At 45.6% G+C, this 25,437-nt stretch overlaps 2 protein-coding genes and 2 non-coding genes across 6 annotated transcripts; all 4 read right to left on the reverse strand.

Moving 5' to 3' along the window:
* Positions 1 to 7,913: 7,913 nt before the first annotated feature.
* Positions 7,914 to 9,901, reverse strand: RASL11A (RAS like family 11 member A). Its single transcript, XM_064504986.1, has 4 exons — positions 9,618 to 9,901; positions 9,488 to 9,544; positions 9,314 to 9,393; positions 7,914 to 8,824 (listed from the first exon to the last, which is right to left on the reverse strand). Exons 1-4 carry the CDS (start codon positions 9,736 to 9,738, stop codon positions 8,372 to 8,374), a joined length of 711 nt encoding a protein of 236 aa, XP_064361056.1. The 5' UTR covers positions 9,739 to 9,901; the 3' UTR covers positions 7,914 to 8,371.
* Positions 9,902 to 10,221: 320 nt separating this feature from the next.
* Positions 10,222 to 22,849, reverse strand: RPL21 (ribosomal protein L21). 3 transcript variants are annotated; one of them, XR_010387301.1, is made up of 8 exons: positions 22,691 to 22,849; positions 21,580 to 21,660; positions 20,877 to 20,938; positions 19,768 to 19,880; positions 18,943 to 19,093; positions 18,111 to 18,201; positions 11,965 to 18,024; positions 10,222 to 11,162 (listed from the first exon to the last, which is right to left on the reverse strand). XR_010387301.1 is itself a non-coding variant. In XM_064504988.1 (7 exons), the coding sequence occupies exons 2-6, from the start codon at positions 21,644 to 21,646 to the stop codon at positions 18,112 to 18,114; spliced, it is 483 nt and encodes a 160-aa protein (XP_064361058.1). In that variant the 5' UTR covers positions 21,647 to 21,660; positions 22,691 to 22,849; the 3' UTR covers positions 10,222 to 11,162; position 18,111. The 3 variants fall into 3 exon arrangements, 2 of the variants coding, with proteins under 2 accessions (XP_064361058.1, XP_064361057.1); XM_064504988.1 differs by lacking the exon at positions 11,965 to 18,024; XM_064504987.1 differs by lacking the exons at positions 10,222 to 11,162; positions 11,965 to 18,024 and having other exon boundaries at positions 18,065 to 18,201.
* LOC112988428 (small nucleolar RNA SNORA27) lies at positions 19,576 to 19,707 on the reverse strand. The gene has a single exon (XR_003260535.1). It is a non-coding gene; the product is annotated as a small nucleolar RNA SNORA27 (small nucleolar RNA).
* On the reverse strand, positions 20,088 to 20,164 carry LOC112988426 (small nucleolar RNA SNORD102). The gene has a single exon (XR_003260534.1). It is a non-coding gene; the product is annotated as a small nucleolar RNA SNORD102 (small nucleolar RNA).
* Positions 22,850 to 25,437: the final 2,588 nt, after the last annotated feature.

A 25,437-nucleotide genomic window follows, 5' to 3' on the forward strand; every position in this document is an offset into this window, starting at 1 on the left:
AACTTACTGACAGGTGATAAGCAAAAGACCAAAGTAGTCAATGCCTTTATTGTATCAGTCTTCAGTGGCAAAGCCTACCCCCAGACTCTCACATGAACCAGCATGGTTTGGGAAGGAGAGGAAGAATCAACAGGAGGAGCAACAAATTAGAGACTACAGCATAAGCTGTATATTTTCAGATCCATGTGACCAAATGAGATTCACCCGCAGGTGTTGAAAGAGCTTACTGATGCGACAGCATAGCTGGTGTCTGTCATCAGCACAAACTCATGGTCATCAGGAACAGCTCTGACAACTGGAAAGTCTCCCACAGCATGTTCATGCAAACGCTGAGCAAATACAAGCTGGATGATCAAACCATTTGACAGACTGAAAATTAGCTGGACCATTAGGTCGAAGAGTACTAATCAAAGTTGTGATGGCCATCTGGCAGCCAGTAATGAGCGGAGTACCCCAGGGAATGATACTGGGTATGATATTGTTCAGTATTTTCATCATTTACCGGGGTGGTGACACAGAGGGCACCTTCAGCAAATTTGCAGACGGTAATAGATTAAAAGCAATGGCTGATGAACCAACAGTAGAGCTTCAATCCAGAAGGACCTTGAGAAGCTTTAGGCCTGGGTCATCAGAAACCCTGAAGAGTTCAAAAGGAGAAGCCCAAAGCTCTGTATCTGGGGGAGAATAACCCCATGCCTTGGTGTAGCCTGGGATCCTACTGGCTAAGTAGCAGCCCTGCTGAAAAGGCCCTGGAGTTTTCATGGAAACCAGGTTTAATATAAGACATCAGAGTCTTATACTGGGCTGCATTAGGAAGAATGTGATCAAAAGACTAAGGGCAGTTGCTATCCCCCTCTACTCAGCATCAGTGAGGCTGCCCCAGAAATAGTGTCCCATGTTGGCCCCCCAGTTCAAGAGGATGTTGAGAAACTGGAGAAGGTCCATGGGAGTGCTGCCAAGATGATCAGGGTCCAGAGCACACGATCTGCAAGGACAGACTGAAAGTTTGATTAGTCTGGCAAAGGAGGCTTAGGAGTGATCTAATACTGGCCTAAAACTATTTCAAGGGGAATTACAAGGACAATGGAGCCAAAGTTTTCACGCTAGCAGCAAGCTATGAACAAGAACCCCACCCCTCCGGAAGTGAACAGGTTCGTTTATACAGGTGCCTAAAGAAGGGTCACGGAGTGAGTTTCTGCTGGATCTCTGACCGTTTGCTCCACTGATAGCTCACTGATAAGCTCTGCTTTGGGCTGCCCCAGCCAGCTCCCTCCCAGCCCGTTTGCAGGCACTGCTCTCGGAGTAGCTCATTTCACAGGCCATCCCCAAAAGGCAGCATGGGCAAGACCATGCTAGGTTGCTCCTGCCACACAATCCCTTAACAACCTTGTCAGGCGTTGCACTCTCCACAAGCCTCATGCCACACAGGCATGCAATGCAAAGCCTATTTGACATTGTAACGTATTATCTCAAAGGCTCAGACACAGCCTTCATATGATTTTGGATACTTTGAACTGAAAAAAAAATAGGAAAAAAATTGTCTTTAGGGATCTGAGCATCTTAGAGGGCCCAGAAGGGATGGAGTGCTGAATGCTGTCCAGACCTGGCTAATCTATAGGGAGTTAGCTTTAAGCAGTGTGGGTGCAGATCAGTCCACTTGGCCTTGGGGCTAGGATTTAGTCACTAGCCCTCTTTTAGGTAGCAATGTAGGCACAACCTGTGAGACTGACAATTCCTAGGAAAAGCCTTGTGACTATGAGTCACATCCTCCATATTAACAGGGCGTTGAAGAGCAGGGAGGGTACAAACTGTGAAAGGTGTGCTGCACCATGGTACCCTCCACTTCAGCATCTTTTGTAAGAAGTTTTCATAATCATCAGGTTTCCTTTATAAGAAAGTGGGTCCCTTGAAGTTTTGCTCCTACAGAAAGGCAGCACAGAGGAACCTGTCTATGCAGCAAGGTATGGACCCAGGCAGCGGAGATGAGAAACAACCGTTTGGGCCCACACTGATCTCTGCTTCTCTTCTTCTGTGTCCCCAAGGAGATGCAACCATGAAAGTGCCGGTCTCCTCCAGTGCGAAGGACATTTCTTTCCCCTTGACATGCAAGAGGAAGACAAGGGCAGCAAGAAAGGGCTGCTCATTGCCCAAACTAACCTAACTCAGTTCTGCTTCAGATCTTGCTTATATTTTATCTGCTTCCTATCTGAACATCTCATTAGCAAAGGTAAATTGACTATAATGTCTTTTAAGTAAGCTTGTTCAGAAATCCCTGAAACAATCAAAAGACAGGGAAAACATTCATTGCATCTGCTGATGCCTAAGTTCATGGAATTTTAGATATATTAAGCAAAATCTCTCTTTGTTCACTCAGATTAGCCTAATTGCATGCATATTTATTGTCCGCTGTTCTTTAGTATCTAGGCAAAATCAAAAGGAGGCTGTTTCGCTAGTGAGATGGCATTTTTGCAGAAGAAATTTGGACAGTTTTACATCAGACTAATAATGCTATTCCGTTATTCAAAGCCAGAGCTAAAATTAGCAGGTACCTCAACAACCAGATGCATATTTTATCTTCAAGGTACATGCCTGATTTAGCACAGGCCTCTGGCCCATATCTATAGCCCTTTAATCTAGAAGGCTCTTCTATGCCACGATTATTGACATGAGATGGGCACATGATCCTGAGGCTACCTTTTATATTTAATCACAAAGGAACTTGAGGAGTCATGCTTCATCTGCATCCATTTTCTGTGTGTTAGAAAACTACCTTCAAACCTGACATTTTATATACCCCGTTAATAGGAAATCAGCTCTGCATTTGCTGCTACCTGTTTAAAGGACCATGCAGCCAAACCAGTGGGAAGTCTGCAGAGCGGCACCTGCTTGTGTTCGCTCCTGAAGCTCCACTGCTTTCTCAAGGCCTTCCTTAAAATGATATGGCCTCTTTTCCCCTCTGGGTGGCCAGAGACGCTAGCACAGAGCAGGTGGTATAGCTCACCCTCACATTGTAAATAAAAGGAAAAAGCCTTATTTCCTCCTTGTGCAACAACCACAAAACAGTGCATTAGTAGATCTTTTAATAGACCATATGTGAGCAGCAACTGGGTAGAGAGAAAGAATCCCCTCTTGACCAACACTGTGTTTTAAGCACCATTAATTTGCAGGGACATAGACATTTGTATGGGATACTAAGCGCTTTGAAGAATCCACTATACCCAAATAACCTCTCTTTTTTAGCTTATGTATCCTGAGAAATGAAGGGGAGCGAGAGAAAGGGTAAGATATCATGGTTCTGATATTAAATCCTCCAAACTCTCTTCTGCCCATGCTGATGGAGCAGCTACCTCATGGCTAAACCCTGGGCCAGCTTTTCCCCAAGCCAAATCAGTGGTTTGTGTGTGTAGGGGGGGTGGGGGTTGGAGGAAGAGCAACTGCTCCAAAGATGCTGAAGAGAAAAAGTCCCTGGATTGCACAGATCCGAGGGGATCTGCCAGAGACGGGGCCTGGGCAGGCATGCAATCCGGGAGGGAATAGGCACAATTCCTCATGGGATGCTGAAAATGGTCAGATGTGCCTCGTTCTCTTCCGTGACGGTAGAGGCAGCTGAACCCAGATGCTATCTACATTACAGATGTCTCCGTTTAGGTGAAGTGAATTCCACCTCAGATGCTGAGTGGGCCACAGCACTGGGGGATTTTGGTGCAGGTGGGAAGCATTAACCCTTGCTTGTCAGGGGGAGAGCATGAAGCAGCAGCAGATCAGCTCCCAAGGGATGGGAGACTGTGGGGGGAGGCAGCTGCCCTCATCCCAGGCGCTGGACGTCTTGGTTGGCCACCCAGCCTGTCCCTTCTCAGCAGCTGAGTGCAACCCCTCTGCAATTCAGCTAAACAAGCTTTTTTTTCCCCCTCAAATCAACCTAATTACATCCATGTTCATTGCCTGCTGTTGTCTTTCAGGTAGGCAACACCTAGTTGGCTGCCTCAAATTCTAGGGGGCCCCAGTATAACACTGCTATTGCTCTGATTTCTTCATGATGTTTGCACTCCTTTGGCTTTGCCGCTTCTGTCTCCTAGGATTAAAGAGCCCTTAGGTTTTCTTAACGTTAAAAAGAAACGGTATGCATGGCAGGTCTCCTTGCTGAGGGCAGTTTGGATCAAGCCATGTTTCTACAGGCTCCTGGAAGAGTTCAGGACTGCGAGCCCCAGACAAAAGGCATGTTGATCTGCCTGCACTGGGGTTTGTTTGCGTGAGGAGGATGAAGTATCAGTTACAGGGATGGAGCTCATAATTCACCTTACTGCCCCAGTTGGTAGGGAGAGTTTAGTTCCCTCTTTGCAGTGCTGTGCTGAGAAACAACATTTGCTGATATTGGCTTACCATTCCAAAGTGGAAAATTACTATGAAATGATTACAAGGACCATTTGAAACCTGAGAAGAGGATGTTTTTATTAATGGGAAAAGAGCCAAATACCTTAGAAGAGAAATAGTCCAGCTTTAAGAATTAATTACCACTTCCCAGTAATGCAGGCTGAACTAGTAAATAACCTTGCGCAATTTTCTGGACAGATACATTTTAATGGGAATATTGTGCGCAGATCAAGAGAGCGATATAGTTCTCTGAACCGTGACCCCGCAAGCCTGCGCACATGGGCAGATCCCTTTACCCGAGCACTCGCCCAGCAAAGGCCAGAGGACTCTGCATGTAACTAAACCACCTATTCAGAGCCACTCACAGCATGAGGGCCTCTGGCTGATGATTTCCCGTATGGAAAGCTTTTTTCAGTCAAGGAAGGAAAACACGGCCAGCAAACAACCAAGCGCATTTCTAAAAAACACACTATGTAACACCTATGGAGCTCTACAATTATTGTGCAAATTTTACCACATCACTTTTCAGTTATCAGTGAAATGTCATGGGTCAGTGAAATGGGTGCTTGCTATCTATATCCTAATTTTTCTTTTAGTTGTGTGGGAAGAGAGTATATAACTGGTTATGCTCCAAAATATACACTGGCATAACAAGTCACAACCTATATTCATACATCTGATCTTACTTCTTTTGGTCAAGAGCATCAAGCAAAGAATGTAGTAAGAAAATCTCATAAATCAATTATCTAAAAATCTCTTTCATTAGAAAAACATTTCTTTCTCCTTATGAGGTATGGGGAAAGAGGAGAGCAGCGGGAGAGCAAGGTAGAGAATCAATGAATGGGGTTTTTTGGAAGTCGGAACTGTCACTAGGTATCCAAAGCCAAAGTTGAGCTGATGTTTTGAGAGCCCTGCTCTTAACTCATGATAAGCTTTTCAGGTATGTCACTCTGAACATACCTCTAGAAGATAGTTCTCTGGAGGACTGAATAGTTCTTTGGAGCAGTGATACAGCAACAGAATCATCCCCAGAGCTATTGCTTGCTGAAGAGGACAAAAGCCTTCAAGCTCTGGGATTTAGGAGAGAAGAGATCCTGCTCTCTTGCCAGTGTGAATCCGATAGAAGTTGGCAGGAGCCAACAGTCATGTGCCTGTGCAAAAACTGCCATGAAAGGACAACTTTCCCTAAAGGACTTCATTCTGAACCTGTTCAGCCCTTCCTAAGGTTGCTCAGCCAGAGCGGAAAGCGAGGGGAATGCCCTTACAGGGTTTTGAAGAAAATGTTCTTGGGGCTATCTAGGGAGCTCTGGCTCCTGAACCAAAACACATGGAACAGGCTGATGGCAGCAGCTATTTTAAAATTCATGAAGTCTTAAAGCATTGCTGGATGATTTCAGTTCTGGGAGATAACTAGACGAAATAGGCCAACAGGGGAGGGATGCTGATGCAGGAGCAGCCATAATAGCGTGTGATGCCGCAAACGTCCCTGCTTCTGAAATCCCACTCATGCTTCTCATCTGGGGAAATTGCTGTGATTGCGTTTCATAGCAGAGGTGGTGGGAGGAAGGAGTCAGACGAGCATTTTCCTCTGATCAAAGAGAAGGGCCAAGCCGTGCCCCACTCAGGCTCAGGAAGACTCCCTGGCCCCCGGGCGGGGGGGGTGGCTTTGAGGCTGCTGGTGGCACGTATTTGGCGGGGAGGGTGTGAGGGGTCGTGATGCAGCTAAAAGGGCTCTAAGTTGGCCCGTTAGCACTGGAGAGGTGGCTCCCTCCCTGCCCGCTGTGCAGCCCTCTGCCTCACCTTCACTGGGCACCGAAGGAGACACCAGGTTAAAATCAGCCGGGGGTCAGTCGTCTCGCTCGGCGCTTGGCCGGTGTGTCCAGAGGGGTGCCAGGAGAAGCCAGAAGCAGGGGAAAGGCAGAAGCTCTATAAAACAGCTTTGCCATGGCAGAAAACATAACCTGGAGCCGGACCTGAAGTCTCCCCCTGCACCAAAGCAGGGCCCTGACCTCCGGTTTTGCTCGGGGGACCAGGCACCAAGGGTCAGGCATTGCCTCATGCTCTGTTTTACCCGGCCTTTGCTGGCTGCCAGGAGATACAGAGAGGTCCAGCACATGTTCCCTCCCTTTTAGCATATTTTATGCACATCTATGAGCCGAATACCTTCAGCATCCTGCCTGGAGAAGCAGTATGGAACGCGCGAAATCAACCTCCGTCATCCCAAGGAGCCTGGAATTGTCATGCTGCACGCTGTATTCTACCAAGCTACTTCCCAGAGACAAAAGCTACATTTAGAAAAAAACAATCAAAGTCATATCACAGTGGTATTTTCTCTTGAAAACAATTTCTTATTCCTGATTGAAGTATAATAAAATGATGGATAAATGACCCATTTTTGATTTTTCAATCCCCTTTGATTTTTAGCCTTTTGAATTTCCCCATGACTACATAGCCTATGCAGTAAGTTTGAGTCTGCTAAGGATGGACTTGTTCTTAACCACATTTCCCCTGCTTCTCTCAAGCCCCTGAGCCCACAGACCTGCACCTTAAGTAAGGATTCTCATGGTGAAGAAATCTTTCAAATGCATCTCAAACAGGACTTTGATTCATGCAGGTCATCACCATGATTTTTGCACATCCCCTAATTAAATTCAAGATTTTTTGACCCAGTTTGCAGTCCCGCTTTCAAACACATGGAGTGAGGCTCTGTTCCTGCAGGCCTTGAGCTGTGTCCCTTCAGCACACAGCATCTTTAAAGAGGAGATGTACCAGTACTGTGCCCACACTTAGGTTGTGCATTTGGTCCTGGATGGGGATACAGCTGGTAGCACCCACCACCACCCAGAGCTAATACATGCCTCTGATGATTCCTCCCACAGCAACTTGGTTAGCTTGCTCAGGCCCACTTCCTATGTCCACCACCACAACTTCCCTCCACACATCAGGAGTGGAGATGGCCCACAGCATTTGACAGCCAAGAGGACAGAAACAGCAGGTACTGGCAAAGCACAGCCATCTCCCTGCAGCACATACCTCAGAGGCATATTTGGCGAGTGCAAAACACACTCCATGCTTAGATGTCTAGCACACAGTTGTTAAAACCCTTCTAGCATGGTGTGGAGCTTACATGAAGTAAAGGTTGGATCCGGTTTCTGAATAGCTACAAAATTGCACTGAGGAAAATAAAGATATGATTCTTTTTAACTGTAGCTATTTTCTGTTAACAGAACCTACGCATCAATCCCTCCTATCATATGTCTCCAGAGAGAGCGGCAGCAATCCCACACACTCATCATCGTTGTAGATTGCTCAGCACTTTGGCCCATGATGATTTGTAGGAGAAACTCAACCTTCATGTTAAAAGCATTGGGCTCAAGAGATTAATTTGGTGGGATAAATCTATAAAGCAAGCAGCACAGCACATCAAAAATTGGAATTCATTCATAACAGCTTATCATTTAGGTAGCTACAAATGCTAGCAAAACAGGAGTCTTTGAAGGAAAAGAGAGAGATCCTATAATAAACAGAGTTCTTATAGCCAGTTTCATTTTTTCATGTTTAATAATGCTTTTTTTCCTTCCATATAAAGCTTTCCACCTAAGGCTTTTCCAAGTATTTTATAAAGGCAGGTAAGTGTTACATCATCATCATCCCAATTTTACAAGCAGGAAACAGGCGCAAGAACAAAAGTAATTTGAGCAAACTAAAACAGCAGATCCCAGACCAAAATAGAAACAGAATCAAAGCCTCATAGCAAAACTCCCCTTCTCCGGCCACCAGAGATTTTTACGTGGTTGCTATGCAGCATTCTTTTTTTTTACTTTGAAAAAAAAAAGCAAAGAAAAAGCAGCAATCAAACAAAGGAGAATGGCAAAAGAATTGCAAGCTTCAACATACGTACTTCCACATCGCTGGCATTAGTACAAAAATAAAGATTTTTATTAACTAGTTTACAAAAATAAAAAGTATATTCAGTCACATTTGATCTCATCAGTGGGGTTTATTTGACTTTGGAAGATAAAGCCTGTTTGAAACGTCTTTTTAGATCTTGCATGTTGGGAGATTTGGGCCGAGGGATGATGGATGACCGTCTCTTGTCTGTGCTGCTGCTGTGGTGTAGTTTGCTGACCTCCTTGCAAAGGTACTGGAAAACATCGCAGACACCGTGGGAGCTCTCACTCGTGGAAATTTCTAAAAACAGGCTGCCCAGTTCATTTGCCAGCTGTAGTCCGTCTTTTGTCTGTACTTGCCTGGCATGGAGAAGGTCTGCTTTGTTTCCCACAATAATGATGGGAGTCCTGGCATCTGGGTGGACCTTGCGGATGTGCTGATAGAGAGGCTGAATTGATTCGTAGCTACTGTAGTCAGTGATGGAGTAGACCAAGAGGAAGCCTTCTGCCCACCTCGCGCATCTAGACAGAGCATCCAGCACCTGCACAGGGTCTTCTTGCACCTGCAATACGACAGAGTAAAAATTTCACACTGGGTTGTGAAAATGTAAAGCTTGTATCATAGATAGCACTGCTAAACGGGTCCAAGGAGAAACCTGAGCTCTGTCTTAGATGTTAAGCCCAGCTGCTTCCCTTTTCAGGAACTTCGGCTCAAAAGCCTTAAGTGGTACCTTAAGCGGTAGAGAGGAACTGATTTCATTTAAGCAGCCAGCCAAAATTTCGGATTTCTAATGCCTGTTCTTGGATCACTTAGCTAAGCACGCTGCAGTTCGATCTCTTTTGTTCTCAGTGCTTCAGACGGTTGAATATAGCCCAGGGCTTTCTCGGGAAGAGAGGTCGAGAGCAAAACCTGCCGGAAAGTTCACGATCCTGCCGGCGGAGGCTCTCGGCGGCGGCAGCCGCGGGAGGCCCCGGCCCCCGGCCGCAGCCGCGGAGCTCCGCCGACTCCCGCGGCACCGCGGCGGGCGGGCGGGCGGGCGGCGCGTCCGTACCTGGCCGCAGCCCGGCGTGTCCTGGATCTGCACGGCGACCTGCTCTCCCTCGAGGTGAACCAGCCGGCAGTAGAGGTTCCCTGGGAGACACGCGGCGGCGGCGGTGAAAACCTGCGGCTGCCCGCGCAGCGGCGGCCGCGCCGGGCCCCCGCGCCGCGCCGCGCCAAGCCTCACCTGTGTTGGGCTCGTAGTCGCCGATGAACCGCTTGGTCAGGAACCGCACGATCAGCGCTGCAACACAGAGCGGCCGCGTTAGGCGCAGCCCGGCGCCGCCCCGCCGCCCCGCGCCCCGCCGCGCACTCACCGCTCTTGCCGACGCCGCGGGCGCCCAGCACGGCCAGGCGGAGCTCGGCGCCCGGCGGCCCCGGCGCGCACTCCGCGATGGGCGCCAGCAGGAAGGGCTGCGACATGCCCGGCAGGCGCATGGGGGGGGCGGCCCCGCGGCCGGCTCGGCTCGGCTCGGCTCGGCTCGGCTCGGCTCGGCTCGGCTCGGCTCGGCTCGGCTCGGCTCGGCTCGGCTCGGCTCGGCTCGGCTCGGCTCGGCTCGGCTCGGCGGCGCCCGGCCAGCGGCCGCACGCGGCTTTTAAAGGCTCCGCCGGCAGCGCCGCCGCGCCCACAGGGCAGCGCCGCTCCGGCTGCACCGCCCACGGGGCGGCTCCGCGGGCGCGGAGGCGGCCAGCGCCGGCCCGCGCAGGGCCGAGGCAACCGGGAGCTGTGCCTCCGCGGCTGCGGGGGCCCTGCCCGCCGCTGGCTCGCCCGCCAGGGAGCCGCGCACGAGCGAGAGGGAGCAATGCAGCTACCAGCCGTGGGTCGGGAGGGCCTCTTCTCCGCGCATCTGCCCCCCATCCCCCTCTCATTGCTTGTGTTTTATAAATATTATACATTTATAAATTATTATGTATCATTAATGAAATTTATACATAAATTATTATTTTATTATTTATAAATTTATTATAAATTTTAAAATTTATAAATTATAAATTTTATAAAGAATTGTACATATGCAGATTCACAGCACAGAAAGTTTCAGTTCACCCACAATGCCGAAAAAAGAAGCCGGGAGTGAGGCCACATCGCACACCGCCACCAGGAACAAGCACCTGCTTTCCTCGTTCTCCCCACAGCGAGTTTCTTCAGTCGCAAAAGGAGAAGAGGGGGAAATGGTTGTATCTCAGACTATTTTGTTTGTCACATATGGATACATTCCTCTGTTGCTGTTGTTGAAATCTGGGCTTGCACACCAGGCAAAAGCCAGCCTTGGATTTGGAGTGGTCCACTTGGCCTTGAGGTTTGAATTAGGCCCCTTTTGGTTTTTAATGTGAAACAAAGTTTCAGAAAAGAAAGGTGCTCCATCCTGAGGGCTTAATTTCCTAATTTAGCAGTTGAAGCCTCAAACCTGCAAACAGTTGTGTTTACGCTTAAATCTTTTTGTGTGAACCGTTGCCTTGGCTTCAGTAAAATTGCTGCTGCAGCACACTGCTTTGCAAGCACGTAAGCGTTTCCAAGATCAAATAATTCGTTAAAGGGCTGTCTTTTTAATATTGTCACAGAGACAACGCAAGCTAGTGGGAAATAACATGGAAGATTTCAGTAACATGGTATTTGAAAGGAGCTTGACCAGAAGGGCCAATTAGCGTCTAAATCCCAGGGAGGGTTTGTAGTTTCATGGTCCAGTGTCACGGGGAAGCCAGCTCCATGCCAGCCGGGCTGCGCAGACCTGGCACGGGGGCACTCAGGGGCTGCATGGGGGGCATCAAGCTGCCAAGACGGGGCTTAAATTCACTTTCCTTCTTCTCCACCCTTGGCCCAGACTTGCAGCTGGCTGTTTCCAGGCATTTTCACTCCCTTGCTGTGAAGAAGAGGGGCTCAGGTTAGCTGGTTAAATTTAGCTGCTGACAGCCACCCAGGCTGTACTGAGTGGGCCCCTGCTGCCAGGCTGCATGGGTCTCCTGGAGCTGCTGTGTCCCACCTGCCCAGTTCAGATGTCCCAGGGCACCCAAAAAGGTGCTGGACACCTGCATGCAGGCAGCTGACTTGAACCTTGACAGCAGCTGGGCTACAAACAAGCACTTCTCACAGTCCTGGCCTCTAAGCAAGGACGAGCAGAGGGGAACAGACTGCTGCTCCATGGGTCAGGGGAGCCCTGCCAGGTCACCCAAATGGGGAACAGGCTGGTGCCTACAGAGAGCTGCGTTACTCCCCTTCCAGGGGAGCCTTTGCTACAGCTCTCGGAAGATGCACGTACTGACAACAGGTCATGTTTCTTCCTTATTTTCCCTTGTCCTCCCTCCTTTCTCCTTGTGTTCACGCAAGAGTTCAGATACCCTATCCAATACGCACATCTTGGGAAAGGCCTCAGTCCCAGTGACACAGGCTCTGAGCCACTGGACACTGGAATATGGTTGCCAGCTCTGGTCTACTAGAGCATAGGAAGATGCTCCCGAGAAGCAAATCCTCAGTGCCGCTAGATCAAGACTGGGAGGGAGGACCATTCTCCACTTCCTACAGGTGCAAAGTTCATCAGCAGATCAGAGAGGCACAGCTCAGGCTCTGCACCCACCAAAGAGCCAACATCTGCCCAAAGAGAACTGTTCTGCTCCATTTAAAGGAGTTTTTCCCCGTATGCCTCAGGAACCCCATAAATTTTCTACCTGATAAAGACTCCACTTTACTTGGTAGTGAAGGGTCCCACATATCTCAGAGTAGTTAACACCAAGCTAATTAACAGCAGTTACAGTAGTGCCTAGGAAAAACATTGTGGAATAAGTGCTGTTTACTATTTGTATTACTTCAGTGCTTAAGAACCCCTAGAGTATCAAGGCCATTTTTAACCTTGCAAACTGATTGTTTCTAAAATTTCTACTTCAAAACTTCCCATCATGCCAGTGAGTCCTTTTTCTTTTGTAATCAAGATTTCTCTTTTATCACTAAAAGCTTTTGGTTCCCAGAGGTTAATGCTATTGTCATCTGCTCCCATTGTCATGCACCATCACTTGTCTTTGGCCTTGCACACGGCACAAACACAAGCTATTTTTATGCTTTTCTTTACAAAAGAGCTATCAGAGTACATTCATTGTGCTCTTGAAAGAACATTATTAAAATGAGTCCATTCCAGGCAGATGATTGGCAGCTGCTGAGTTGTGAAAGTAGCAGTATTAATCAACACTATCCCCAAAACTTGAGGAGCTCATCCTGTTTCTGGGAAGCTGTAATGCTCATGCTGCTTTGTCTGCTGCTTAGAACATCCCCCACCACCACTCTCCCACACCCCAAGGAAAGCCAGTGGTGTCCTGCTCAGAGATGACTAGCATCTGACTGGGTAGGAAACACTGTGAGGGAATTCATTTCCAGGGAGGAATGGGCTGCGTCTACATCAACTACTTTGGTGCAATGGTCCAGATCAGGAGGTTGAAGCAGTTGGAGCTGAGGTTCCTCACACATGTGGTTCAGAGGCTTTACTTCAGATTAGATCAGTTGCCATCCTGTGGAGCCAAACTCCCCAAGAAGTTCAAAGTTATCCCAAGAAGCCTTTGCTTTCTCAACTCCAGGTCCCGCTTGGAAGCATCAAGCTGTACTTCTGCCCATCCCTTGCAGACTGCACATGCCACCATCCCTATCATCTATATGAGGCCTCTCTCACAGAAACAAGATTTAGTCCCACTTGTGTTCCCTCTGACACCAGAGTCTGGCTGCCTGATCACCTCCCTGTTCCAAGTTCTGGTAACATTCAACACTAGGTACTTTTGGAGGAGTGGGTAGGGGACTAATCCCCTGTGGCTGGAGTAGCCATTTGGGAAGGACACACGGAGAGCCTCCAAGTCCCCTTTTCTCTAAGAAACAAGATGTGCACCGTGTTTTCCTGGGAGTCCTAGCTGTTGCTACAGTCCACTAGAAGCTCTAGGTTCAAGGTTAGCAGGCCATATCATCCTTAGGATGTGGGATAACCAGCAGCAGGTGCAAAGCTCCCTTATGTGCAGGCACACTAGTGAGGCCTTTGCTGTGAGCTGGTACAGCTGCACCACACTCCTATGAAATTTCAGGAGCAAAAGCCCATGTACAGGAGTGCAGCTGTTATCCCTGAGGAGCCTTAAATTACCCGATTCTTGATGGTCAATGACCAATCAGTTTGGGATGGGCATGGGGAAAATGGTGACTGAGGCCTCCAAGGCCATCATCCAAATAGTGTGAATTAAGACATCAGCAACATTACCCAGATGTTTGCACTCTTTGGGTTCCTGACCTGTATGGGTGCTGCTGATGGAAGCCATGTTCCTACTCAGTGCCTAACCCAGGATGGTTATGACTATGTAAACCCCAAGAGCGAAAACTTGATTCCTACCCAGGCCTTGGCAGCATCTCCACAGATAGATTCACAGACATTTAAGCAGGTCTCACATGAAATGATTTGTGTCTTCCATACCACCACCCTCTGAATCAAGGGGGATGCTGGTACTCTTTTCCAAGCAAGGGGGAAAATCATTTGCAGTAGTATGTCTTCCTACACTGTGGGAGGCACTACCTGCATCCCAGCCAGAAGCTGCTGCCTAGACAGTGACAAGCCCAGGTCCAGTTTAACCACTGTTCTTTCTCTACAATCCCTCAACCAGAGAAACCCACTGCGCCCTGCTGAGCTGATCTACCTGGGCTGGAACAGAAAGGATCACTTTCTTTGGCAGCTGTATGCGCAGCTCTTGGCATGCTCTGCAACCTGTCAGGACACCCCACAGCATGGTACCTGTGCCTGGGATGGCCAGCTGTCCCTTTGATCATGAGGGTCATGAAAATGTCAAGTCCAGAATTGGGCAGAGAAGGACAAGGAAGGAAACCTCAAGATCTTTTTCCCTTATGTGATAAATACAACAGGAAGATTAAGAAAGAATGTCTTTGTGTCAGCTGCTTATCTGCCTCCCCCCAGCAATGGGGATGGGAGTGTCCCTGCACATTTCTCACCCCACTCAGGCTTTCTTGCTTCATCTGCTTCCTGCTGGCATCCTCAGCCTGCAGTCTGCATAGAGACATGGTTTCTCTTCCCCAGTGCTTTTTGCTCTTTTTGATCCTTCCTGGTCACACACAGAATTAGCACACACTAATACTGACTACACAGCCCTCAGAAAAACTCTGACGTTGGTGCAAGTGATATGCTAAAGAGGCTGAAGCTGACAAACAGCTCAAAAGAAAGCCCCATAAAGAACTATCACTGGACATATACACGAAGTCCTGCCATTATCACCAGATTACCAGAAGAAATTTCACCAAATGCCTACCAGCTGCAATCTACTAGATGTTCTCAGATCACATCCATCATGCCTCTAGATCCACCCACCCAAGAAAGCCAGAGAAAAAGCTCTCTTATTTCCTCCCCAGTGGGCATATTCAGATAGGACATGGGAGAACTTTTTAATCAAATCTCTCTTCTGCAAGGGCCTGGCCTAGGAACAAAGCTGCCAAGCCACCTGCAGTCATTTGCTCTGTCCTTGTCTTACCAAATATTTAAGTTTGCCTCAACAGCACAATAGCATCAGCAAAAGGGTTAGAGGAGGGGGAAAAAAAACCAGCCCAATGTGCCACAGCCCAGCAGCTAAGCATTCTTTGGGATGTGTGCATATATAACTGTAAGCCATTGGGAGATTTGGAGCTGCACTGCTTACAAAACACACAGAGTATTGGGCAAAAAGGAATATCACTGCTACCTCTAGGATTCTAAGAACAGGGATTTATCTATGCAATTTTGACACTATCTACCCGACAGTAAATCCCCAACAGAGTCAGGCTTAAATCACAGCTGTCATTTTAGTCTTTTCCATCAGTTCACTGAAGTTGAGTTAATCCTACTCATAAGCTCTTCACTCTCCCCCTGTGATGTAGAGCAGGAACCTGACCACCAGCTCAGGTATTATGAAGTGCATGTACTAGAAGGCAGCCTAAAAGACAAGTAACATAGAGTAACAACATTTTTGAGAGACTGGCCGTTAAACTAGAGATTCTTGAATTCCAGTAGCCCTCAGGGTGTGCCTAAATATATGGGACACCTATAGCTTTAAACACAACAGTTTGTCACAATGCAAAGTATCAGGGAGCGAAACAATCCAATTCTGTAACAATATGAAGACAGAAGAAACACCTAGCACATAGCTGGCATGCTAGCTACAAGTTTTTGCCTGCTAGGCACCGCCTCAAAGTAGGACAGCAGAGTATTGACTACAGCCACAACTCTTTTATGGGTCTAATGTGCAATACCCCATACAGAGTATGTTGAACCACTAAGGAAAAATGCTTCACATGCCCAGAGAGGCACAGGTGCTGAACTACAGAATACCTGCCCATGTCCTGCTGCCCCCCCACCCCCCAATATTCAGCAAGGTCTGTATATATTTAAAATCGTCTTACATAAAGAACAATGCACATCAATTTAGAAACTAGCTCTGTGACTGAAGATATCCTAACAGGCAGATTTCAAGCAACTTCTCAATTCCTAGATCTCCCTCTTTTGTCAGGACTGTGCAAAAACAAGATAGCTAAGCACATGGGAAGCAAGCTTCAATAGCAAACCTCTGAGGTTATCAGGAAGAGCACCAGTGCACTGAGTGTAACTACAAGGTAATGTCTATAAACTTATGACAGGTTAAATCTTTCATCAATTTGTATTTTTCAGACATTAAGAAACCTTAAAAAGATAATTTTCTTGTCACACAAACCCAATTTCATTTTCAGTCATTTCTGGGAATCCTAACCAAGGAAAGAATTTCCTCCTTCTCCTCCCAGCCAACACACAGCTTCCAAATATGTGCATATGAGCTTCTACTGTCTGCATAGTGACCTTCAAAACAGAAACCAATTACATGGAAAATTGTTGCTATGCACAGCATTTCTGTGCTTCTCCAGAATTTTTAGTTCTAGACTTTTGCATTTATTTTCAACAACCCACCACTTACTCAAGTTACTGTTAACCATTTTATCATGATTCTAGGGCCAAACCACTTTTATCTTGACAGAAAAGTACAAAACATATAGAACCAAAGCAACTTACACAGGCACGCATGAGCAGAGAACAGAATACCAGAGATCATTCCCCACAAAAGCCTCCCACTTAACTCAACAAGCCAAGCCTAAATGAAAATGAGGCTTATCTTGCAAGTCAATTATTTATTTGAATTTGCTGAGAAAGCTTACAAGCCAAAGCAGCTGATAAAGGTCTATGCATTAGTATACACATTGAGCTGTTCCAAGAAAACCCCACCTGATCTTAACTTTCAGTGCTGTGGCTCATTCATTTAAGATATATTCATCAGCCTTGCTTCAGAACTGTGGTACACCCTACATCTAATACATATGATGCCAAAATTCAAGAACTGTCACTAATATCACATACCAGCCTGTTAATGGGTATGCTTTGCCCCATCTTCTTCAAGGCAGTTTCAAAGTCATTCCAACTATACTGCCTGCTCCATCTTCTGAGATGGGAGTCTGGAGAAACATCAAATGCAGTACCTGCTCACTGTGACTATGAACCTCTGGTGCTCAAAGCCTTTCACCCTTAAATTTCAGGCCAAGCCAGAGAACAATTTCTACATCCAAAAACTACATTCCATGAGAATGGGAGCACCCACAATTCAATATCAGATAACTATAAACAGGGCTTAATCCTTTCATTTATATGGAATTTTCAATAGTCAATACCTACAAAGTGCTTGAGGTGACTAGCTTCTTTAGTGTTTTACACCCTGTACATGTAGACATTACTTTGGCATCACTTACTTGAGGTAGGTAAGCAGTGCCCTACATCACACCTTGGATATGGATGATCTTTTACATTCCTAAGAGTTAAGATTCAGCTTACATATCTTCAAAGGTGACTGAGCAAGTAACCTTCAGCAGTTTCTTTAGCAACCTTTACACAATTTCAAACATAACTCAAAAAAAAGAAAAAGAAAAAAACCATAGTATTGGTCAGTAAGTAGAGTTAGCTAAAGATGTTCTTCTGATTAAACACTAGGCAGGTAGCACTGGGTTCAGTTTCCTATGGTATTTTCCTTTTTGTGATGTATTAAAATAGAATCAATGAGGTGGGAAGAATGCATTAGAGCATCCAGGTAGGTATTTAGATTCAGACATCCAATCATCTTTTCCACACAAAATTCAAGTATTCAGCTATGCAGGCTGATCACAACAATAAAAATAAAGTTCAAAACTGCCGCTCTTTGGCATTAAGAGACTTGTTTCTAAACTACTACTTTTTCCTAAGGATGTTTCTTGGCCTGGGGATCCCTCTTTTAGGGCTTACAGTGATGAAACACTGATGTGTGCCCACAGCCATTTTTCAAAAAGGCAGTTTTCTGCAGCTGTGGACCAAGTGTTCTTTGGTATTAATCTGAGGCCCTTTAATCAAAGGCTTATAATAAGTGAGATTTGAAGCCTGTTATCTCTATTCCCATTAAAAAAATAAATCTTCAAATGACACTGTAGGAGTCTTGCTATATGCTCTCAGTTCGCCGGTGAAATATTCCATGTCCTCTCACATTACCTCATCAGGTAATCAAAGAAGGATGATCATCATTGAGCATTAGCAAATTTCAGTGTCCTCAAGATTTACAGTCTACATAAATGACTAAACTGATAAGCAAAAGTTGCAGATTATCTAGTGACCCAGCACCATCCAAGGCAAGGCAATTAAGTAATCTTCAATAAAAGGAAGTGCAGGTTTTCTGAAGCATCTGTTCCAAAAATAATTGAAAGAAGTCAGCTGCAACCACATACACTTGTCCAAAAACAGATTTTTAATTTATTTTTTTAAACATACATTATGCCATGAATTCATAGGGAATTGGCTCCAGCAGCTCTGGCTCCTTGCCGTTGGTCCTCACAAAGTGTGCTTCCCTTGGTGGAGCAGGCTGCAAACAAAAGAGAACTCACAGAACTGACACTCAAAGCAAATCTTGCGCTAAATTTAATTTTGACATTTAATGCACTATTATATAAACTTATATAGCAATTTTATCATTCCTAGTCTCTTTAAAGTTTGCTTCAAAGGCTAGCAGTAAGACTAAAATTATTTGTTAGAAAACGTACCTGACTTTCATCACTGAATGAAGAAATCTAGGCTTTACTCTCTGCAATTTATTAATCCAAGTTAACATGAAGTTATCTACACTGCAAGTTCCAGAAGGAAGAATCATTTTCTTCTCTCTACCATTTAGCTATTCATTCTTTTCAGAACAGAATCTATTGCAGCTAAATTCACTCAATCCAACAACAACAGAGCTTCTGCAATCAATTAAAGACTCTACTGAAGATTAGTAACCCCCTAGAAATCACACCTCAGATGCAGATACACTGCATGCTGGCACCCTATTTAAAAAAAAGTGAAGTTAAAAAAAAGGGGCTGCGGGGGAAGTGAACACAAGTTAGGGTGGTAGACAACTCTGACAGATTGTGTCATAGACCTGGATTTTTCAGAATGCTGTAAGCAGCTTCATTAACGTATTTTCTTTCAGAAAGGAGACAGAAAGAGTTGATTTTATAGCATAACTCTGTTGTTCTGGAAGAAAACATTTTTGTCAATTGATCTGGTTCAAGTATGTTTTTCCTGGTTAACTGAATCAACAATGTATCAACTACAATAAAAACATTACCTGACGTTTCAGCTGAACCCAAATGCCTTTTTCTTTTGCTTCCTTTTTCTTCCTTTCATTCTCCTTCACACGCTGCAGGAAGCTGTCTCTGCTCTTTGAATGTTTAATATGCTCAATACGCACATTAATCCTCTTGGCAAGAATCTTGCCCCTAAGAAAAGAAAGCAGGTTTTAACCTATTGCACTTACAAAAAAGGCCATCTCAAAGGCAGTTTTATGACCATGACATAAGTAACTTCATAAGCTCAATTATAGATCATTTTGCTTTTAACAGCAATCATTCAGAATACATGTTGCAGATGTGACAGACTGCATGCAAATGATATATAATTTATGTAACTGAAAGCATACTAATACATGACAATACGCTGACAGATGAAGACATGATGACAGACTCTGGAGAACAAGTAATTCTAACCTAGCAGCATACAGAAGGCTAGTCATATCTATTACTACTGCACTCACTCCAGTTCTGGGAGAAAAAAGAATATGTCCTTTTCTGACTAAACAGTACAAAACACAGCTGAACACAGCTTCAAGGTACTATTTAAAATAGTTCTCAGTATAAATGTGATAGCTGGCTGAAAATCTCTATTAAGTAATGTTGCTTTAAGTGCTGCCCAGAAGAATCAGAATTGTTTCCTCTGACAGGATCCAAGACAAATGACCACCATTTGCTTGGGTTATAAAAGGATACATACTTTACCCACCTTGAATGACCAATCAAGACAAAAAATGTCAAACTGGTAAAGTGAAAGGAGGGCGCCATTACAGACCAACTTCTCTGAATATAAAAGTTTCAATGAACAGAACTGCATTACTTACTTAACCTTCTTGTTTACGATAATGCCCACAGCATGCTGAGTAACATTATATACCCTTCCAGTCTTGCCATGGTAACACTTGTGAGGCATACCTTGTTGAACAGTACCCATACCCTGTTAAGAGTTAAAACAAGAATGAAGTGTAAGCTTTAATTCGGGGAAAAAAATAGAAGCAACATTGCAAACTTTTATTTTGGAAATTAATGAAACCACAAGTCTACTTGCGACTGATTTAAAAATATTCCTATCTTATTCATACTTTTAAATTCGTAACAACGTATTTTATATCTGAAGACTACCAAATTCTATGACAATTCTGGTTGCTTTCAGTGCCGGTGAAATGATTTGATCATTTTACTTTTAGTGAAGCAATCATAGGAGACAATCATCATCAAGCTCCAGAATGTCAAGAAGTGTCAATTCTTGAGCAGGGTAGTTCTCCAAAAGTAAAGACACACACGCCACACACCACACCCCCACACACCAGACTTCAGGCAACTGTCATGAAAATGTGGCTTTTCAAATGAAACTAAAGGCTTCAAAATAGGATTCCTCATCTAAACACTAAGATTCAGTACAACCTAATTTTGAAAGTATAGTTGATTTTAAACGACCAGTTGTAAGAAACACCATGGAATTGGAAAAAACACTGCACTTATTTTTCTATAGTATCATATATGCTCTATTCTCACATGTATTTCTTGGTTTCTAGTTTAAATATAGCTTCTGTACACACTTATTTTAGCAATTCCTACCATACCATAGACTGACTCTTTGAAATAACAGACGCGAATCAGAATGACAGCTGGTTTGACTGTGAAGACAGTGCTAATAGGCATCATATAGTAGCACAAGTACTTGATACAGCATTCTTCACTCGATTTGTTCAGCTGAACATATAGTACCAGAGCATAATATAATGTATATATTGCGCAAACAACAATATATGTGACACTGAAGTGTTACTCTTGTTTCAGCACCACTTTTATTCCAGTATCATTTCAAAAGTTGAGTAGCACGTACTTCTGTCGAAACACGATACGAATAACATAAAAGGCAACATCAAGAAACCAGGAACTGAAAGTGATTACACTGCACTGCAGACAGTACCTTGATATCAACAATATCGCCCTTCTTATAGATGCGCATGTAGGTGGCCAAAGGGACAACTCCTGTTAAGAGATACAAATTTGGATAATTATCAGGCTTACAATTTCACTAAAAAAAATTAAAATAGGGTAGATCACACATGAGACAGCATTTCATTAAAAAAAATTCAAGTTTAAATTAAAGATAAGTAAAACTGAGAACTCCAGCCATTTTTTCCCCCAATAACTCTCTCTTCACACACTACCAAATGATTAAAAAAACTCCACAAAACACACAGCTAACTCAGGAACACTTACAGCTTCAATCTCTCTCCTAATGCTGAAGACAATCATTAGCTCCAACTATTTACTACTTCTTCATTGTGAATAGTTTTTATCACCACCGACTGCTAAGAGGCGACAAATTGTATGCTTCAAGTATATATGACTATTTTGAAGCATTCTCACTTCCCCCTTCAAATTCATTTTGAAGGGATGACAGAATTAGTATTCTTACTACTGTTAAGAAATCAGAATACTAATACATAAGGTATAAGACCTGCTACTGAAGTTTACTTGTATTTTGTTCTCATTTTTTTTGGTCTAAGTAGTTAGATATCCTTTGTTATAAGCCATTATTTTCCAAATGCTACCTAAGGATAGCTGACATCCAGCAGAAGAGGTTAGTAACTTAAAGCAGTGCACTTATTACAAGATGTACTTACCATGCTTGCGAAATGGCCTTGAAAACATATAACGTGTCCCCCTCCTCTTTCCCTTTGTGTTCGTCATTTTGGCTGATTACTCTGAAAATTAAGGCAAATTATTCAATTACTGGCTCATTCACTAAAAATCTGACCAATAACAACTTCAGACATTTTAGAAAAATCAGCCTTTAAGCCTACTAAGAACAATAGCATTCTGAATTGCAGGACCAGGCCAAACAATGCTATTACTTCAGACACTCATAGAAAAAAAAAGTTCAAAATTTGTATAGAACCACTGGATAATTCAGGTTAGAAAAGACCTTAGAAAGTCATCTAGACCAACCTCCTCCTCAAAGCAGGGCCAACTATGAGATCAAACCGGGACTTTTGCTCCGGGCTTTATCCCATCAGGTCTTAAAAGTCTTCAAGGATGGAGAGATTGTGCAGCCTCCCTAGGCAACCTGTTCCAAGGCCTGACATTGCCCAAGGTGAAAAAGTTCTTCCTTATATTCGGCCTCACTCTCTCTCGATCCAGTTTATGCCTCTTGCTTGTCCTCCTGTCACGTGACCCTGTCAAGGCCTGGCTCTGTCTCCTCGATATCGTCAGCACTGGCACTGGGGGCTGCTGCTGGGTGACCCCCAAACTGTCTCTGCTCCAGCCTGGGTAAAGCCCAGCCCCCCCAGCCTATCTTCCCAAAGGCAAGATCTCCCTCACCAAGTTTCTCAAACGCTGCTGCATCTAACATGATCAGCCCCGCGTCTGTGCTCTGAGCGTAGCAGCTCTTTACCTCCAAGCTGTGCTCCACACACGGCAGCAGCCCCCGGGGCCGCTCCGGCCTCGCGTACCGCCCGCCGCCCCCGCCCCGCGAAGCTGCCACGCCGCCGCGGCACCCAGCGCCGCCCGCTCCTGGCGGACCCCGCCACGCGGCGGTGGCGGCGCCTCGGCCCGGCGGCCCCGCTCCCCCCGCCGCGGCAGCCCTCCGGCCCGGCCCGCATCGCGGCCTGCAGGCCGCGGCCTCCCCGCTCCTTCAGCTCAGCCCGCGCGACGCCCCCGCCGCCGCCAGCCGCTGCCGCGCGGCTCCCGCCCCGCCGCCCGCCCTCTCGCCGCCGCCCGGGGCCGCCGAAGCACCTGAGGGCAGCGAGCGGCGCTCGGCGCGGCTCCCCCGCGTGTCTACAAAATGGCGGCTCGGGCCAAAAAGAGAGAGGCGGTGCCGCGGCCTTCCTTAACTGCGGGGCCTTCCCGGGGCTGCCCGCCCCGCGCCTGAGCGGAGCAGCACCAGGCAGCCCGCGCCCGCGCCCGCGCCTGTGCCTGTGCCCGGGCCCGCGCCCGCGCCTGCGCGCGAGCGGCCCCGGCCGCGGGTCTGCAGCGGTCCGGCTCAACGGTCGCCGGCCGACGGCCGATGGCGGCGGTTGCGCGTGCGGTGAAAGGGGGAGCAGCGCCCCGGGCCCGCGCTGCGGGACGGGCGTAGCGCGAGGGCTGATGGCGGGGCTGAAGGGGGAGCGATGAGAGGAGTTAAGTGTCCTTCTCAGGTCCTGAGGGATGCGTCGTGCCGTGCAGTGACGAGCTCACTGTCCATACGGAATTGCGTTTGGTAATGTCGAATAGCGTAGCCAAGAGTTTATTCTTGGCCTTTAAAACGGCTTACTGAAATTCAAACTTCCAGCAGTGTGAACCTGCCGCTGTTACTTGTCAATCACAAGTGCCTGAATCGAGATCCAGGTCATCCTGGCCAGGAATGCACTGTGGAAGGTGCAAAACGACAATTCAGCAGCAATCAGAAGCAAAGAGGGTGTCCAGGTGTTTTGTTGTTTTTTACTTTCAAATGCCATAATCTCAAATTTGCGTGACAGATGTTTTCACAAAGATATATGAAAGTACAGATTCTGAACAGAGTCTTTATGTGGCCACGGGTTGCATCAGCTGTGTGGTGCCTGAAAATGAAGTGGACTTGTTGGCGGCTTCCAGAACTGACAGCCATGACTTATTGTGTTTGTGCATCATGAATATTACTGCCGGCAGGAATTATAATAGGAAGCTGATTGTAGGCAGAAATGAGTCAAAAGAGGGCCTCCCTCCCTTGAGCTCAACATGTAGGGACAGCTCAAAACTTGCCTCAGCTAGAAGTTGCCCCACTGTAGGGATTTTTGTTTTCAACTAAAGAAGCACTTATTTAATTTAGGGGAGGGATGATTATTTAAAGCAGCATATAAAAACATACTTGATCCACTGACTGACTTCACAGTTACTGTAATGTTGTCTTACAAAACTTAGGTATAAGCCTTTTCTGTCATCATTTGAAAGCTAGTGTAATATTTATGGATCACAAGAATGGATGTAGAATATTAAATACATCACCAGGTTCTGCTTGCAAAACTAGATAGTGGAGTGTGTTATGACAGACAGAGGTCCTGTCTACACACAAAATCTCTTGGAATAAAATGTTACAACATTTTGTGTGTATTCCAGCTCAGCACCATGGAAAACTCAGAATTTACAACACCTCATACCTACGCAGAGAACATCTGTATCATTTAGTATGCATTCAACCTAGGTATCATGAAACTTTTCCAAGCGTGAACATACTTCCAAGCTGAACGGCTCTTCAGACGGGAGAAATATTAGCAACAGAGATACAGGTTTCAGGGAGGACATCAAGCAGAGTAAAAACAGGAAGACAAATCCTGAAAGACCCTACGAATAAAGGAAGATAGGCATTTTCAGTGAGCTGAACTCCTGTACTCTTGCCAGTGATTTACATAGAAAATGTTCTCTACTTCAAGCAGGAAAGAATGGGGGAAGAAACTCCACATGTTTAAACTCATTTCCACATATATAACATGTAAGTGTACTTTATAACAGAGCAGTAACTGTGAATCTAACTGAACTTTGCTTTATTTGGGGCCAGGTAAGACATTCAGGATTTACCCCTTCCCTTTTTTTTCAAAATAAATTACATGACAGATTTATTCAAAGCTTCAATAAATGCTTTTATTCATAAAATTTAACTTGATTAGCACATTGCTAGGATCCTTCAATAGCTCAGCATTTCAAAGAAACAATTATGTGTCACCATTTGTCCCCATGGAATTTGTTCCCACTGGCCTTGTTGTCTGTATTTGAAGTCCATCCTACCTACCAAAATTTTACCTAGTTTCCCAAAACTGTGGCCTGCTACGCACTTAAAGACTGAAAAGCCTTTGTATGTTATTCACAAAAGGACATGTTAATATATGATAAAGAAGTCCTTATCTTTATGAAGATATGGCTGTGCAAGGTTTGGGGTGACTGAGCATTCAGGGAACCAGAGCTAGCCAAGCAGACCTAGAGACCTACAGCTCTGTATTGCAGACTTCATGTGCTCCCCTTGCTACCCTGCCTCTTCCCCTCAAATACCTAGCTTAAACTGCCCTTTCCCTTTGGATCTTTCATGATCCAAATTTCAATCCTCCCGCTAGGCTCAACAGCAAGAAACTGGTTGTGTTCCAGAAACACCCCATCCTTCAGATCAGGGTGAACATGAACAGCAGCACCCAGCTTCACATGAAGATCTAGAACACAAAGGTCCTAGCCTGGTGCTCCGTCCGTTAATATACTTTGGGAATCTTACTACACTGTGATAGCCTGAGACCATTTACCAACACTTTGTTGCCTTCCTTCATCATCATTAATGTCTCTACAGGTGGTCTGCAAAGAAGGAACTATATTGTTGCAGTAGGAGTTAAAACATAAACCCTCAGGCTTTGACAAGATTTCTTTCAGGAAAACCAACTCTACTTCACTGATAATCTGTAGAGACGTTTTGGTCTTCTGACCTCCTAGTTTTCCTGTGCGTTTGCATTCCCTTGGAATTCAGTTCTTAATGAAGTCATAGCTTG

This window comes from Dromaius novaehollandiae, chromosome 1 (assembly GCF_036370855.1).
Source record: "Dromaius novaehollandiae isolate bDroNov1 chromosome 1, bDroNov1.hap1, whole genome shotgun sequence".
Taxonomy (NCBI): domain Eukaryota; kingdom Metazoa; phylum Chordata; class Aves; order Casuariiformes; family Dromaiidae; genus Dromaius; species Dromaius novaehollandiae.